The sequence below is a fragment of the Trachypithecus francoisi genome, unplaced genomic scaffold (assembly GCF_009764315.1).
Source record: "Trachypithecus francoisi isolate TF-2019V2 unplaced genomic scaffold, Tfra_2.0 Lachesis_group3, whole genome shotgun sequence".
NCBI lineage: Eukaryota > Metazoa > Chordata > Mammalia > Primates > Cercopithecidae > Trachypithecus > Trachypithecus francoisi.
In genome coordinates, this window is record NW_022681468.1 from 16,736,127 (window position 1) to 16,753,095 (window position 16,969).

The 16,969-nt window shown below is 44.6% G+C and overlaps 1 protein-coding gene across 1 annotated transcript in view; it reads right to left on the bottom strand.

Annotated features, from left to right (window-relative positions):
* Window positions 1-480: 480 nt before the first annotated feature.
* KCNK13 (potassium two pore domain channel subfamily K member 13) overlaps window positions 481-16,969 on the bottom strand; it is a 128,583-nt gene continuing 112,094 nt past the window's right edge. The window contains exon 3 of the mRNA XM_033191627.1: window positions 481-1,643. Coding sequence (XP_033047518.1) covers window positions 751-1,643 — 893 coding nt within the window. The 3' untranslated portion in view covers window positions 481-750. The remainder of the gene's footprint in view (window positions 1,644-16,969) is intronic.

The window sequence follows — 16,969 nt, forward strand, 5'->3', positions numbered from 1 at the left end:
GAGACCATCCTGGCTAACACGGTGAAACCCCGTCTCTACTAAAAATACAAAAAACTGGCCGGATGTGGTGGCAGGCACCTGTAGTTCCAGCTACTCGGGAGGCTGAGGCAGGAGAATGGCGTGAACCTGGGAGGTGGAGCTTGCAGTGAGCTGAGATCCGGCCACTGCACTCCAGCCTGGGCGACAGAGCGAGACTCTGTCTCAAAAAAAAAAAGTACAACCGACATTTTCCCTATGCAGACATCACTGGCAGGTCTGCTCTGAAGGAAGCCTGGCAAAAAGAAAGCCCAGACACATCCCCAAACATTCTCCCCCCTTTTACAAATTCATTCATTCAGAGTTCTAGGGAAAGATGAGTCGTCACAATTTTTGTTCCCAAATAAGGAACAGAGAGAGCCTCAGGAAATCAAGGCTTAAGTAAAATCTATCTCCCCAGGCAGCTAAAGCTCTGAAACAAGATTAGAGAAACAAGGCAATGTCTAATGCTGCTTTTGTGATTTATTTTGAAAAGACTGAATTTAGACTTAAAGAATAAGGATCAGGAGACAAGCACTAAGGCTTCAGGTCCCCCATCCCTGGAAGGTGGCTGTTGGTTAGAACCCAGATCAGATTTCTAAAGATGGGCTTGCAGAAGCTCCCAGGAACAGCTCCCAGAAGGAATAGAGCCAAGGCGTGGGGCTGAGCTCGTCCCCTGGGCGGCAGTCATCCTCCATTCTACTCTGGCCTCTGCCCAGCATCCACTCCTGGCTTCTATCTGTCCCCGCTGGTCTCTGCTAACCTGTTGTTCATGATTGCAAAGGCTCCCACGCCCCCTGAGAATTCATTGTCCCGGGCCAGCGTGCTGGTCTGGTGGGGGCAGCCATTGGCCATCTCAGACAGTTGCTTCTGCAGGATGGCCAGCGAGGCCTTGTTGGCTGCCAGCAAGTCCTTCATGGAGATCATCTCTCCCGAGAGCCGGCGCCCATCTGTGTCACTGTCTGCTACCCCGTCTGTCTCTATGGAGATGTTGCAGCGGTTCCGGATGCTGCCTGGCATCACCACATTCCTGCGTGATCGCAAGAGTCCTCTCTGGCATTGCGGGCAGCACCCGCTGTCCATTTTCCTCAGGATCCAGTTCAAGGACTGTTTGATGAGGATAGAGATGACATTGAACAAGGAGTAGATGCAGCAGACACCCATGAGGATGAAGACGAAGTTGGCAAAGCGATAGAGGCTTTGGCTCTCATAGTGGGCATTCTGGCTGCTGACCAGGTCTCCAAAGCCGATGGTGCTGAAAGCCACGAAACAGAAGTAGAGTGAGTCAAAGTAGCTCCAGCCTTCAATGGGGGTGTACATGGCCGAGGCGCAGCAGGAGATGAGGACGGAGGCCATGCATAGGATCAGCATGACGTAGTACACAGAGGGCTTCCAGCCGGCCAGGCTGTCCACCTCGCACTGCCCCGCATCCTTCAGGCTCTCCTGGGGCAGGGCCCCTCGTCTCCGGAGCTGCCGCTGGTGGCACGACTTCATGATGTAGGCAATGACGGTGATCAGGCGCTCCAGGAAGAGGTTGAAGAACAAGATGGTGCTGGAACACCCAACAAGGCCGTAAAAGATAAGAAAGATTTTTCCACCTACTGTTGCCGGAGTTGTCATCCCAAACCCTGCAGGAGAGAAAAATGAGAGAAGAGTAAGAGAAATCTTCGCTGTGAATGGGGTTTGGGTCTTGGCTTTGATGGCTGTCAAAGGACTTAAAGAGAGAGTTTCATAAAATTACTCAGCCCTAGTCTTTTAGGATGAGCAAGAGAATTCTCACCTGCTTTTGAACATACTAAGTGTTGTTCAGAGCTAGGCTGCTGAAAGCTGGTGTGGTGCTATTGTGCAAATCAGGAGAATAGCACCTCATCCTCATGGTGGACACAGCTAGCAAAAAATGGCTTGGTGATGAGAATGTGGGCTGGATTTCAGCCTCCCTTCCCTTCTCTGCTAGATGTCCTTGTACAGTCCACAACCTGAACAACCATGTTTAGAGAGAGAAGCAAAGGCTCATACAAAGAAAAGGCTTCTACAGACTCATCAGAATTCATTTATTCTACAAACACTTATTGACCTGGGGATAGAACTGTGGAAAAGACAGGTCTGGTCCCTGCCCTCATGGAACCCTAGTCCAGTAAGATGATTATGATATTGTATGGTAAGTGTGGTGCTAGACGGAGTACAGGGTTCTATGGGAGCTCCTAAGAGGGGAACCCATCTAAGAAGTGGGTTTTAGGAAAGATGAAGCAGGGAGACCTGAAAGCTAAAGAGGAGTTAGGCAGGCAAGAAGGGTGTATGTGTGTGGTGGTGGGATGGGGAAGTGGGGATGTTTCAGGCAGAGAAACAGCAGCCTCCCAAAACACTGGGATTATGGGCGTTTCTAGCATACATAGAAATGAGAAATTTGCTCAAGATCTACCCATCTTTTAAACCAAATTCTTCAAACACACACTTCATGCTTTTGGCATGACAACGGAAGTACTGGATGTTATACTTTTATAAACTATAAAATGTCTGTTTTGCCTTTGCCTCTAACTGTTCACAATTTCCACCCTCCTGACCTTTTACCTGTGCACACAGGCATACTGCTAAGAATGCATATTGTAGAACAATGAATGTTACTAAGAAAAACAGAAACAGTGTAATCCCAGCACTTTGGGAGGCCGAGGCGGGCGGATCACGAGGTCAGGAGGTCAAGACCATCCTGGCTAACACAGTGAAACCCCGTCTCCACTTAAAAAATACAAAAAATTAGCCGGGCGAGATGGCGGGCGCCTGTAGTCCCAGCTACTCGGGGAGGCTGAGGCAGGAGAATGGCGTGAACCCGGGAGGCGGAGCTTGCAGTGAGCTGAGATCCGGCCACTGCACTCCAGCCTGGGCGACAGAGGGAGACTCCGTCTCAAAAAAAAAAAAAAAAAAAAAAAAGAAAAACAGAAATAGAAAAGAAAGCGGTGATCCACTCAGGATTTCTCATGAAGGGGCAATGAGGGTCAGCCCACTCTCATCAGAAGAATGAGGGTTCCTTCCAAGCAAATGACTCAGTGAACATGAGAAGGCTGATGGTTGTGGGGGTTGGCATCAGAGTTACTCTGACTACAAACACCATTAAAAAATAAAAAGAATACTGAGCATGCCTCCCTGAGTCAGTTTCTTATTAAAATCAAACCGTCAAACCTCTCTCTCTCTTTTTTTAAAGAGATTGGATCTTGCTCTGTCCCACAGGCTGGAGTGCTGTGGTGTGTGATCACACCTCAATGCAGCCTCAAACTACCAGGTTCAGGTGATCCTCCCATCTCAGCCTCCCAAGTAGCTGGGACTGCAGCTGTGCACACCATGCCTGGCTAATTTTTAAATTTTTATAGAGATGAGGGTCTTGTCTTGTTTCCCGGACTGGCCTTGAACTCCTGGTCTTAAGTGATCCACCCTCCTCAGCCTCCCAAAGCACTGGGATTACGGCCATAAGCCACCATATCCAGCCCAGTTTTTCCTTATTTTCAAGTTCAAATTTCTGACGTGGGTCCCATCATTTGGATCACAAGAGCTCTCTCATGATCCTCCCTCCTGATAATACCCTACTTGTCACCAAGCTGACACAGTTCCTTGTTGCTACAGCTCAGTCAATGGCTGCCTCCCAGTGCATCCTGGAAGTATTCAGACCAGACCTTGAAATGTGTGTGCTTTTGGGGTTATGACCTGCTGGTCTGCTCAAGTCAAGCCAAGGGGCCACTTTATGTATTACCATTTAGAACTAAATACAATTTTCCTTTCTCAGCACACAAGGATCTGCATTTGGGTAAGAAATTAACAGCATGTAACCAGGAAACTAGAGGAAGATACCGAGTGTAGCTTTTGAGCTAGATGGGATGGAATGGAATTGCCAGGATGATTTGGGAAGGGAGGATCGAGGGACAGGGAATAGTTCCATTGAGAATTACTTAGGGCCCTTCATGGTAGAGAGAAAATCAGACCATCATCTCTTATCTGGGAACTCTTCAAAATCAAAGTCCCTCAGCAATTCTTGGCAGTGGAGGTTCAATGTAGACCCCAAAGCTGCAAGACCAGAGAGTACTGCTGCTGTAGTTACTAAACACAGGGATCTGAATGCCATAAACACGCAGAAAAAGGGGGAAACATTTATCTGGGGCCATTTATTCTAGAAACTTCATGGATGAAGTCCATGAAAATAGGGAAGGTTCAGAAACACGAAGAGAGGTGCGTGGGCTGGGGGAGGGTCCTTTCAGACAATTAGAAGAGAACATTCTCAGGTAGTCCTCGCCTGTTTTAGAGGTGATTCAGTCATTCTACTCTCAGAAAGCTGAGCAACAGGAGTTGCTATGGATTTGCTTCCAGCCACAGTGAGAGCAATAATTTACGGAGCACCTGTTAAGTTCAAGGCCCTGCATTACATGTATGGGCCTCTGCCATGGTTTGAGTGTTTATGTGTCCCCCAAATTCATATGATGAGATCCATCACCCATAAGGTGGTGGTATTAGGAGGTGGAGTCTTTGGGAGAGGTGAGTATGTCGTAAGTGTGGTGCTCTCATGAATGGGATTAGTGCTCTTATAAAGAGGTGATTCATTCATTCTTTCCTCCATCGGGGGACACAATAAGGTGCTACGTATGAGGAAGCAGGGCTCTCGCAAGATACTCAACCTGCTTATGCCTTGATCTTGGACTTTCCAGTCTCCAGAATCATGAAAAATAAACCTCTATTGTTGATAAACCTCCCATTCTTTGGTATTTTGTTACAGCAGCCCATGTGGACTAAGGCAGCCAAAGAAGATGACACAGACAAAGTCCTTGACCCCAGCATCCAAGGCTGAGACAGACTAACTATTGTGCCCACCGTGGGCTGGGCACGGTGGCTCACGCCTGTAATCCCAGCACTTTGGGAGGCCGAGGTGGGCGGATCATGAGGTCAGGAGATCGAGACCATCCTGGCCAACGTGGCGAAACCCTGTCTCTACTAAAAATACAAAAATTAGCTGGGCGTGGTGGCACGTGCCCGTAGTCCCAGCTACTCAGGAGGCTGTGGCAGGAGAATCGCTTGAACCTGGAAAGTGGAGGTTGCAGTGAGCCGAGATTGTGCCACTGCGCTCCAGCCTGGTGACTGAGTGAGACCCTGTCTGAAAAAATTAAAAAAAAAAAAAAAAAATTAAGCTGCTCTGAGTCAAGGGCCAACACAGAAGCACCATGCAGTTATCTGGGCTTCAGGGTCCCACATGCAGCCTCGCTTTGGGATGAGTGACATAGGCAGAGACAGTGAAGTGCTGATGCCAGCAGACACACTTGATGAGCTGATTTTTCCAGTGAATGAGGTTTCTAGTGACATGTTCCAGAGATTTAACATTTCTAGATTCTCTTATTTATTTGGTTTTAACATACTCAATTTTGTTAAAGGAGGGATAATCATGACTTTTGGTTATTTACTGTTTGATAGATGACTGCCATCTCTCCAATCAGCAAAAGTAACAGAAAACTGTACAAATGGTGGTATTGACGGAAGCAAAGGGAGACAGCTTCCTCAAGTCTGCAGTTGGAGATGTGAGAAGTGGTTTTACTACTCTCAGTGCTAAAAAGTGTGGAATTAAGCTAATAACGTAGGCTTTTCCATAGAAAGCCTCCCCTTTTTTGAGCCCCATAATGCTGAGAGTTGAAGATGGCTCAGATGGTGAATAATAACCCTCAGGGTCCTTTTCTGGTAGAGGAAAAGGGCTCAGGGATTATTATTAAAGGCCTTCCCTCTGCCAGGCTGTGTGCTTGTCAGCAACTCCTCACACCCACACTGGTGAGCTGGGCATTATTAGTCTACTAGTTGCATTTGACAAATGAGAAAACAACTACAGAAGCTGAGTGGTTTGCCTAAAGTCATAAAACCAGAATCAGAACCTAGATCAGCTTGTCTCCCAGGCCTGTGCTTTTCTCCACCTGACTAGGCTGAGTGTAGCTCACTGTCATCACTGTCAAGGGTACAAGCCACGAGCAGAATGGAGGGAAGGAAATTAGCCAAGTGTCCATAGTTCAATGCTTTATACAGACACCCAGACTGCAGTGGCTGCCAAACCTGGTACCAAAATCAGGGGGCGTTTGGCTGGCATCAGAAGCTAAAACCTTAAAATTTTTATGTACTAAAACATATAAAACATATATTTCTGAATGTATGTATGTCTCTTCCAACAAATGATATAATTACATCAGCTTAAAAACCTGTTATGCCCCATGCATTTCAGTCTCCCCATATTTTGTAGGCATACAAATGAAACTGACAGTCACAGGTGGTACTTTTCAATACCTAATATATTCCCTGTGCTTCGAGCCTGAAGTCATCTGATTGGTGTTCAGCCCCTGAGTCTGGGAGCAGATGAGCGGATCGAGAAACAACGGCTCATGAGGTTGGCTTGGAGGCCAATGAAACTCACAGCTGATTTGGTCTAGTTCCCTTAAATCATTTCAGACCTCTGTTAATGTGCTTGTTATTTCTAGGGCAGATTCTGGGACCGATCCCAGGCTCTCTGCTGTCCTTGGGGCTAGGAATAAAGCTGCCAGGACTGCCAAGGTCCCAGTCAACCCCCACAGAACACTTCACTGAGCCCATGAAGAGCAGGCCCGTAGTCTCCCAGCCTTTTATGTATATGCTGTCAACTACATATTTTTTTTTCAAAAATCAATTAAAGTAAAAAAAAAAAAAAGTAAAAGCTTTTTATTATGATATTTTTCAAACAGGCACAAAGGTAGAGCAAAAAGTGTAATAAACTCCTATTTTCCAAATTATCAACATTCTGTCAAAACCATGCTTCTCCCATCCCACCCCACCCCATCCTCTTTATTTGCTGGTGTATTGTAAAGTTAATCCCAGATAACACACCATTTCTTTGATGAACAAAGACACATCTTTAACTGCCAAGGGCTTTATTTTTCCAACATAACCACTGTGCCATTACCACACCTAATAATATTAATACTAATTCCTTAATATCAAATAATACCCAGTCCATATTCACATTTCTCAAAATTATCTTTTTACGGATGATTTGTACGAATCAGCATCCAACAGGCTGCACCCACATTTAGCATAGCTCTTCAGCCTCTTTCATTCATTAACAATCTCCCCTCTCATTTGGTATGCCCTTGATTTCTTGTGTCCTGTAGACTTTAATCAGATTTTTTTTTTTTTTCTGGAAATACTTGAGGGTAGAAAAAAGCATTTTGTATTTCAAGAGTGTTCTTATATGCAGAGGCAACTCTCAAATGCTACACAAGGACGTAAAAATTGGTATAAACTGTCTGGAAAGCAATTTGGGAATATGTGTCAGACACTTTTTTTCTGTTTTTATTTATATATTTTTTATTTTTCATTTTTATGGGTACAGAGTAGGCGTATCATGAGATATTCTGAGACAGGCATATAATGCATAATAATCACATCAGGGTATCCTTTTTATTCTGCTTTGTTTTTGTTTTTGTTTTGCTTTTACGAATATATCTCCCAAATTATGACTAATGTGACCAATTATGCACATGGATGTTCACCATGTCTTTACTTTTAATAATGAAAATCCTCAGCAACCTAATATCAGATAATGGGGAAATGACTAAATAAACTAGCCATTAAAATTGTATATCTAACCAGTTCTCAATGACTGGTGAAAATGTTAAGTGGAAAAAAGCAGAGCAACTTTGTGTGTCTGCAGCATGAGTCACGCCTGACATATGGGGCATCCTCATTAAATATTTGTTGGATGAAGGAATAAACTTTGTAAAATATATTTATGTAGCTATATACTGCAGCAATTAAAATGCTTTTGGCTGCCAGGAACAGCAAATCATAGAGGTGGCTTAAATATACAGGGGCTAGCTCCTAGAACATGAAATTGAGAGAGAGGGCAGCTCCAGGGATGGTTAATACAGTGGCTTTAGAATATGATGCATGAATCAAGACTGACTCCTTCCCAGCTCTGGGCCCACCACCAATGTCAGCTGGCTCCCTTCACACCAACAGCTACAGGAACCGCTCCCTCACACACCAGTGTCCAGAGTCAGAAAAATGGTTTCCTACTTTGTGTATCCTTTCCAGAAATCCTCTGGCAAAATTGCCATTATATACCACTGACCAGACCAAGTTACAAGCCCACTCAGAAAACCAATTATCTATAAGACGAAGGATTCCTCTGGTCAGGATTCATCAGATTCCCTTGGGGGACGAGATAGACCCCAGAAGTGACAAGGTCTGCCACGGACATACATAGAAAAGGGGAAAGAAAAGAGAAAAATACACAAAATTATCAATCAGGTTATTTCAAGGTGATGATAACACAAGTGATTTAATTATTTTCTAATGTTTTATCTTTCATTACTTTTTTAAAAACTAGCCAAGTGCAGTAGTGAGAATGGGGGAAGAAGTAGAACAAAAAGTGCTATCTGTAAATTGAACTCACTACCTTCAGACCAGCCTCTTTCATTACTGCTTTTTGCGTTTTTTTTTTTTTTTTTTTTTTTGAGACAGGATCTCACTCTGCTACTCAGGCTGGAGTGCAGTTGTGTGATCTCAGCTCATGGCAACCTCCGCCTCCCAGGTTCAGGAGATTCTCCTGTCTCAGCCTCCCAAGTAGCTGGGATTACAGGTGTGCATCACCACGCCCAGTTAATTTATATATATATATATGTGTGTGTGTGTATATATATATATGTGTGTGTGTATATATATATATATATATATATTTTGAGACGGAGTCTCACTCTGTCGCCCAGGTTGGAGTACAGTGGCATGATCTCGGCTCACTGCAACCTCCGCCTCCTGGGTTCAAGTGATTCTCCCGCCTCATCCTCCCAAGTAGCTGCGACTACAGGCACACGCCACTATGCCTGGCTAATTTTTGTATCGTTAGTAGAGATGGGGTTTCACCATGTTGGCCAGGATGGTCTTAATCTCTTGACCTCGTGATCCACCTGCCTTGGCCTCCCAAAGTGCTGGGATTATAGGTGTGAGCCACTGAGCCAGGCCTCTTTCATTATTTTTAAACTGAGAAAAATATGTTTCTCAGCAGGTTTTCTCAAGTTGCAGTCAAACACCTGTGCAGACACCTGCAGCGTACCTCTTGATTCATTCTTCTCAATACTCCGAGGAACCAAAGCTTGACTTGCATATACTTTCCCACAACCTTTTTGATGCTAACAGTTTAAACCTTCTCATGTGGGATGAAACTACAAAAGAATTGGAAGACCATTTTTTCGGTAAAAAGCCCCTCCAATTTCAACTGGGATGAAGAAAGGAGGCAAGAACAGACTCCTGTGGATTATTCTTAAGGGTGAGGTGGGGGATGGGAAGTGGTTCAATGATGGAAGATGTAGAGGATCCACAGGAAGCCCTGAGTTCTCACTGGGCCCATTGTATTTAGGTGGATTAAGGAACCACAACTCTCAAAGCTGGACAGACTTCATGACCTTCTAGCTCAAGCTTTTCAAGTTACTGCTGGGGAAACTGAGGCATCAATAAGCCAGACAATCTTCATAAGTTGTGGAGGCTTGGCTGAATTCAGATCCCATGTCTGCCGTGCAGATGTCTCTCCTCTCCTCTTCTCGCTTGTGGTACATAGTTTCCAAAGATTATTTCAAACAAATTGCTCCCATCCTTGTAAGCACTTGTGGTTCTCCCCATTAAGAGAGGAAGCTTATTTCCTCTCTCCTTGAATCTTGCATGGCCCTGAGACTTGCTCTGGCCAGCAGGATATGGTGGGAGTGATGCTGTGCTAGTTCCAGGCTTACGCTGTCAGAAGCTTAGGAACTTCAGCTTCCTCTCTCTGGATCCCCTAGACACCACGTAAGAAGGGTGACCGCTCAGCTGGAGAGACAAGCCCAGCCATTCCTAGATGAAGTGCCAGGCACTAAGTAAAGCCCAGCCAAGGCCACAGCTGGATGCAGTCACAAGAGTCAGCAGTTGACACTGAGTTGAGCCAAAGAACTGCCAGCTGAGCCCAGGAAATTCACAGAATTGTGAGATACATCCATGGTTGGTCAAACCACTCATTTGAGGAGGTTTGCCACATAGCGATGGATAATGAAATCTCTTCTGTCTAGGACTTTCAGTGTTTTCAACAGGCACCTCTTTCCCTCTATCTTCCTCCTCTTCTTCAGCTCCCTGCTCCATTCTCCATGGAAAATTAGGTGTGAGGGACTTCAAGGAGCTTCAAGAGGAGGCCTGCAAGGGATGTGGAATTTAATGGAGGTTCAACTTGTAAATCAAGCAAGCTGTTGAACCTGTTTGATTTTAAGGACCAGCCTCCAATTGAAGGCAGGGCTAGGAGGAAGAGAGCACTCTATTGTTGATAAATATTTGGCTGCTTCCCAAATTGGGCTATAAGAATAGTGTTTCCACAAACTTTTTTGTACATGTCTTTTTGAGATGAAGTAGAGACCCCTCTTAGGAGCCTGCTGGCCCACTCCCAAATCCACAAGCATGGACATAAAAGAAAATCTTGAGTTCCTTTAGGGGAAATTCCAGTTACCTAGGTATCCCTGAGAAGGAAATGAGCAACTTGATGACCAAGAAGGTAGTAGTAGCTTAAAACAATAGCTAAGGAAGCTAAAGTCACAAGATTTTTGGTTCCCTATAGAAACTAAAGATAACATCTTAATATATGTCTCCGAGTTGTTTTTCAGAAACCTGGATCCCCACCAAATGGATCCACTGGCATGTACATCTCAGATAAGGGGGAACTGAGGACTGAACTCTGAGTGCTATTCTTTGTTCTAAAGTTCTTCCTGAGCATCCTGGAGGAGGTCATGATCATTAGCCAGAGCTAACATTCTTTTCTGCTGACCCCACATTTTTATTTTATTTTATTATTTATTTATTTTATTTCTTTGAGACAGGGTCTTGCTCTGTCACCCAGGCTGGAGTGCAATGGCATGATCATGGCTCGCTGCAGCCTCAACCTCTGAGGCAAGAGGTTGCCTCAGCCTCCTATGTAGCTAGGGTGTACAAGACCAAACAAAACCGATTTTGGGATTTGAGGTCTAATGTTGCCCAGACTGGTCTCAAACTTCTGGGCTCAAGCAATCTGCCAGCCTTGGCCTCCCAAACTGTTGGGATTACGGGTGTGAGCCACCATGCCTGGCCTGACGCCCAATTTTTAAACAAAGCTTCTTTTCCTTAACTAATTATAAATCGGAAAATCTTTGAATCTACCTGATATGGTTTGGCTCTGTGTCCCCACTCAAATCTCACCTTGTATTGTAATCCCCACATGTCAAAGGAGGGACCCAGGGGGAGGCAGTTTCCTCCATGCTGTTCTCATGATAGTGAGGGAGTTCTCATGAGATCTGATGGTTTTATTTATTTATTTATTTATTTTTGAGATAGAGTCTCGCTCTGTCTCCCAATCTGGAGTACAGTGGTGCGATCTAAGCTCACTGCAAGCTCTGCCTCCCAGGTTCACACCATTCTCCTGCCTCAGCCTCCTGAGTAGCTGGTACTACAGGTGCCCGCCACCACGCCCGGCTAATTTTTTTTTGTATTTTTTTTTAGTAGAGACAGGGTTTCACTGTGTTAGCCAGGATGATCTTGATCTCCTGACCTCGTGATCCACCCGCCTCAGCCTCCCAAAGTGCTGGGATTACAGGTGTGAGCCACCACACCGGGCCGAGATCTGATGGTTTTATAAGGGGCTCTTCCCTCTTTGTGCTTTCTGTTTCCTGCTGCCATGTAAGACGTGCCTGCTTCCCCTTCTGCCATGATGGTAAGTTTCCTGAGGCCTCCTCAGTCATGCAGAACTGTGAGTCAATTAAACCTCTTTTCTTTATAAATTACCCAATCTCCGGTGTTTCTTTATAGCAGTGTGAAAATGGACTAATACACTACCCATGATCTGTAAGCCCTGCTTCAAGATATCCTGCCCTTTTAGGCCAAACCTATGTATAATCTTCATGTATTGACTCATAATTCTGCTTGTAACTTCCACTTTCCTGAAATTTTCCCTTGCTTGCAAGTCATTGGGAAGTTTGCGTCTTAAACGTGAGCTGCCTGATTCTCCTTGTTTACTGCCCTGCAAATAAACACGCTCTTTTCTCCCCATTTCAAACCCTGGTGTGGATGTCTGGCCTTACTACACCAGGCAAATGGACCCCAGGTCAGTTCAATAACATTTTGGTGACCATATGTACACATTTCTCTTGGATACATATACTTATGAATGTAATTGATGACTCACATGATATGAATATGTTCAGCGAAGTGGATGTACAAATTTACCCTCCCCTCATCAGTGTTTGAGCTTCAGTTCATATTCTTCATATTCTTTTTGAATTTTTAGAGGTGGAGTCTCACTCCATCACCCAGGCTGGAGTGCAGTGGTGCAATCGTAGCTCACTGCAGCCTCAAACTCCTGGACTCAGATGATCCTACTGCCTCAGCCTGCCAAGTAGCTGGGCTACATGCATGAGCCACCATGCCCAGTATATTCTTCATATTCTCGCTGATATTCATTGTAACCATTCTGGTGGATACATAGTGGTTTTCATACGCATTTCCTTCATGTCTAATTAAGTTGAACATCTTTTCATAGGTTTGACAGTCATTTGGATATTCTCTTTAGCACCTGCTCACTTATTTTGGCCATTTCTCTTGTTTATTATTGATTTCTAGGTGACATAGAAACATTGAAGCTCTAGGCCTTGAGTGAGGCTTGGAAGGGGGCAGGTTTGCTGGGTGAATTTACTGCCTCATTCTTGCAAGGGCAGTGGGTTTCACACAATCAGCTTGGCCAGCCTTTTATCTTTCACAAAACTCATTTCTCTGATTGAAAATTATTTCTAGCTTTTTTTATCCTAGCCAATTCACTCTGTGGTGCAGATTCTGATGACAATGTTGATCGTGCTTAATAGTCACCTCTTTAGAATGGATTCCAAAATAGACACTTCCATGCCAACTGCCTCTCAGGTATAAATTGAAGTGAACTTATGCAAAACCACACACGTATTACACTTTATGCTGAAGTGTTTTACGGTAAGTGACCACTCAGATAATATGATAACATCAAAACAATACAATAACATTAGTGTAACACTTTACACTGAAGTGTTTTATGGTTAAGTTACCACTCAGACAATACGATAACACCAGAACATGCTCATGTTAACACTGTATCAGGATTTAAATTTGACAAGCCAGGGTTTGGATCCTATAATTGAAAGCTACAGTTGTGCACCAAAGGCTTACATGCTCTGTAGGAAATTAACAATTTCCGGTCACCTCATACTCGAGGAACCCCTGTACACCTATAAATCTAAGGCAAAGGTACAAGCTGGTGACTCAAAATCCTTTTCCAAGCCCTTCTATAACTTTTTTTTTTTTTGAGATAGAGTCTGGCTCCGTCACCCAGGATAGAGTGCGGAGGCACTATCTTGGCTCCCTGCAACCTCCACCTCCCAGGTTCAAGCAATTCTCCTGCCTCAACCTCCCATGTAGCTTGGATTACAGGTACCTGCCACCACACCCGGCTAATTTTTGTCTTTTTAGTAGAGATGGGGTTTCACCATATTGACCAGGGTGGTCTGGAACTCCTGACCTCAGGTGATCTGCCCACATTGGCCTCCCAAAGCAGAGGGATTACACGTGTGAGCCACCACACCCGGCTCCTTCCATAACTTTGTAAAGTCAAACTTTTCCCATCAAGAACACTGCCCACTGAGTTCTGCAAGACAGAGTGATGCCAGTAGACAGAACTTAGTTTTGTCTCTGTGAAATTTCACATTTCTCCATGTTTGTGTTCATCATGTGAAAGGAAAGTAAATCTTGGGGCTCCCAAATCACTAAACTAAAGGGAAAAGTCAATCTGGGAACTGCTCAGGGCAAACCTCCCTCCCATTCTATTCAAAGTCAGCCTTCTGCTCACTGAGATAGATGCATATCTGATTGCTTCCCTGTGGAAAGGCTAATCAGAAACTCAAAAGAATATAACCATTTGTCTCTCACCTACCTGTGACCTGGAAACTCCCTCCCCACTTCCATTCTTCCTGCCTTTGCTTAAGTTGTCCCACTTTTCCATACATGTATTAATTGATGTCTCATGTCTCCCTAAAATTTATGAAACCAACCACCCTGGACACATGCCATCAGGAATTCCTGAGGCTGCGTCACAGGTGTGTGTCCTCGACCTTGGCAAAATAAACTTTCTAAATTAACTTAGACATGTCTCATATGTTCAGGGTTCACTATCATAATCTGTCTTAAACCAATCAAAAAGAGCAGTCTTTATGAATTATGAAAATCAAGGTAATAAAGATGTCTCCCCTTTAGCATCATCCCTTCTTCACAAACACCACCAGAAAATCACCAAGAAGGAACAATGGGATGTGAAACTGGCCTTCTCTGGCCTCTATGAGTTTTCCTTCATAGTCTACCCATGTGCTTTGGGGCTCCTGTGTGCAGAATAAATCTGTTGCTTAGCACAGTCTCAGCCCTACAGAGAAGAGCCTCCCCAAGGAGGGGCTGAGCATCAGGTCTGTGTCCTCTCTCACCTAGCTGGAAATGCGCTGGAGGGATTGGTGACACCATTAGGCAAGTGACTGGTATTGACCAGGAGATCATGTGAAAGGAAATTAAATTTTGGGACCCCCAAACGCATTTAGCCAAGGGGAAAAGTCAAGCTGGGAACTGGGTCAGGCAAACCTGCCTCTGCCTTTTGGTTCCTAAACAAGATGGCTACAAGATGAAAAGCTACACGCCTCCCCCATATTTTGCCCACGAGGAAATTCCTAGTGAGCTGTTAAAATTTCACCATGGCAATGCAAATTGATAGTTTATCTTTACAGGTGCAGTCAACCCTGCCCACCAGACACAAATGCATACCTGATTGTTCCCCTACCCCATTGTGTCTCCGTTATCTGACATAAAATGCAGATTCCCTGCATTTTTCCTCTGCCCCATTTGTTTATATCATCTTATATAAAACATGCAGATTCACTGTGCCAGACAAAGGCATGAATGTCTATTTTTCCCTACCCCACTCTTAAAGGAAAATTGTATACTTCTCACTATTGTGCCCTTCCCCTTAGATTTGGAGCCCTCAAAATAATCTTCAGAGAAAGGCACAGACCTGTCTCCCTGGCACGTGTCCTTTACTTTGGCAAATAAATCTCCTAAAATGAGGCTGGATGCGGTGGCTCACACCTGTAATCCCAGCACTTTGGGAGGCTGAGATGGGTGAATCACCTGAGGTCAGCAGTTGGAGACCAGCCTGGCCAACATGGAGAAACCGTGTCTCTACTAAAAATACAAAAATTAGCTGGGTGTGGTGGTGGGCACCTGTAATCCCAGCTACTTGGGAGACTGAGGCAGGAGAATCACTTGAACCTGGGAGGTGGAGGTTGCAGTGAGCTGGGATTGCACCACTGTACTCCGGCCTGGGCAACAGAGTCAGACTCTGTCTCAAAATAAATAAAAAGGCCGGGCGCGGTGGCTCAAGCCTATAATCCCAGCACTTTGGGAGGCCGAGACGGGCGGATCACGAGGTCAGGAGATCGAGACCATCCTGGCTAACACAGTGAAACCCCGTTTCTACTAAAAATACAAAAACTAGCCAGGCGAGGTGGCGGGCGCCTGTAGTCCCAGCTACTCGGGAGGCTGAGGCAGGAGAATGGCGTAAACCCGGGAGGCGGAGCTTGCAGTGAGCCGAAATCCAGCCATTGCACTCCAGTCCCGGTGACAGAGCGAGACTCCACCTCAAAAAAAAAAAAAATAAAATAAATAAAATAAAATAAAATAAAATAAATAAAAAATAAATAATAAAATGGTCGGGGCTCGTAATTTTTTTTTTATTGACAATCATATGGGTAAAACCTTCTCTTAGTTAAATGCTTGGATGATTTACTTCTCAGGGGTACCTAGGTACCTGGAATTTCCCCTGAAGGAACTCAATTATTTTCTTTTATTTCCATGCTTGTGGATTTGGGAGTGGGCCAGCAGGCTCCTAAGAGGGATCCCTGCTTCATCTCAAAAAGACATGTGCAAAAAAGTTTGTGGAAACACTATTCTTATAGCCCAATTTGGGAAGCAGCCAAATATTTATCAACAATAGAATGCTCTCTTCCTCCTACCCCTGCCCTCAGTTGGAGGCTGTTCCTTAAAATCATCTCCATCCCCGGCAGGAAAAGAAAGTATAGAATGTTAGAAATTTTAAGAAACCTAACTTTTGGGAGAGCCAGAGTGGTGATGAGAGTCCCTTAAAGAAACTTAAGGTAAGGAGAGACTGGGACAAGTAAGTACCTTGAGATATGTGTGCCAGGAGCTGTGTGGAGTGGGAGGAGGCCCGTGGAGAGGTCCAGAGGGCATATGTACTTCACTGGCTACCGAGAGCCCGTCTGCAGATAAAGTTTATGAGTATCCTAAAGAAAATGCTTACAGATAAAGGTTTACCACATGAGGGGCAGGGGTCCCCCATCAATGCTGACTTCCTCTGGGACATCCTCGTTTCTCATGTTGAGAGAGGCATGGAAGGAAAGTGCTGCCGTGACAATCAAATAAGGCAGCATTGAGTATTCCATAGGTTGCAAACACTGTGTTGAGAGCAAGGCGAGGAGGTAGTAGTGAGATGATAGTTTCTGCCCTCCAGGAGTTTCAAACCTGATCCAGGAAATAAAGTACTAGAAATAACACACAAGAAGGCGACCTGCACAAGGCAGTGTACAAAATCAAGTCAACTCCTTTTCTGAGTCACCTGCAGATGACATCAAAGATATCTGCTCAACCTAAAACTTCTTTAAACTTCATAAAAACTTCTGCCAAGCTTCACAGAGGATGGAAGATCTGATTCCATCTTTATTTGCAGTATTTAAAAATCAACTTTTTAGTTTATAAAAGTTAACTTTTATACTGCAAATAAAAGGTGAATGTACTGGTCAGTTCTCATGCTGCTAATAAACACATACCTGAGACTGGGTAATTTATAAAGGAAAGA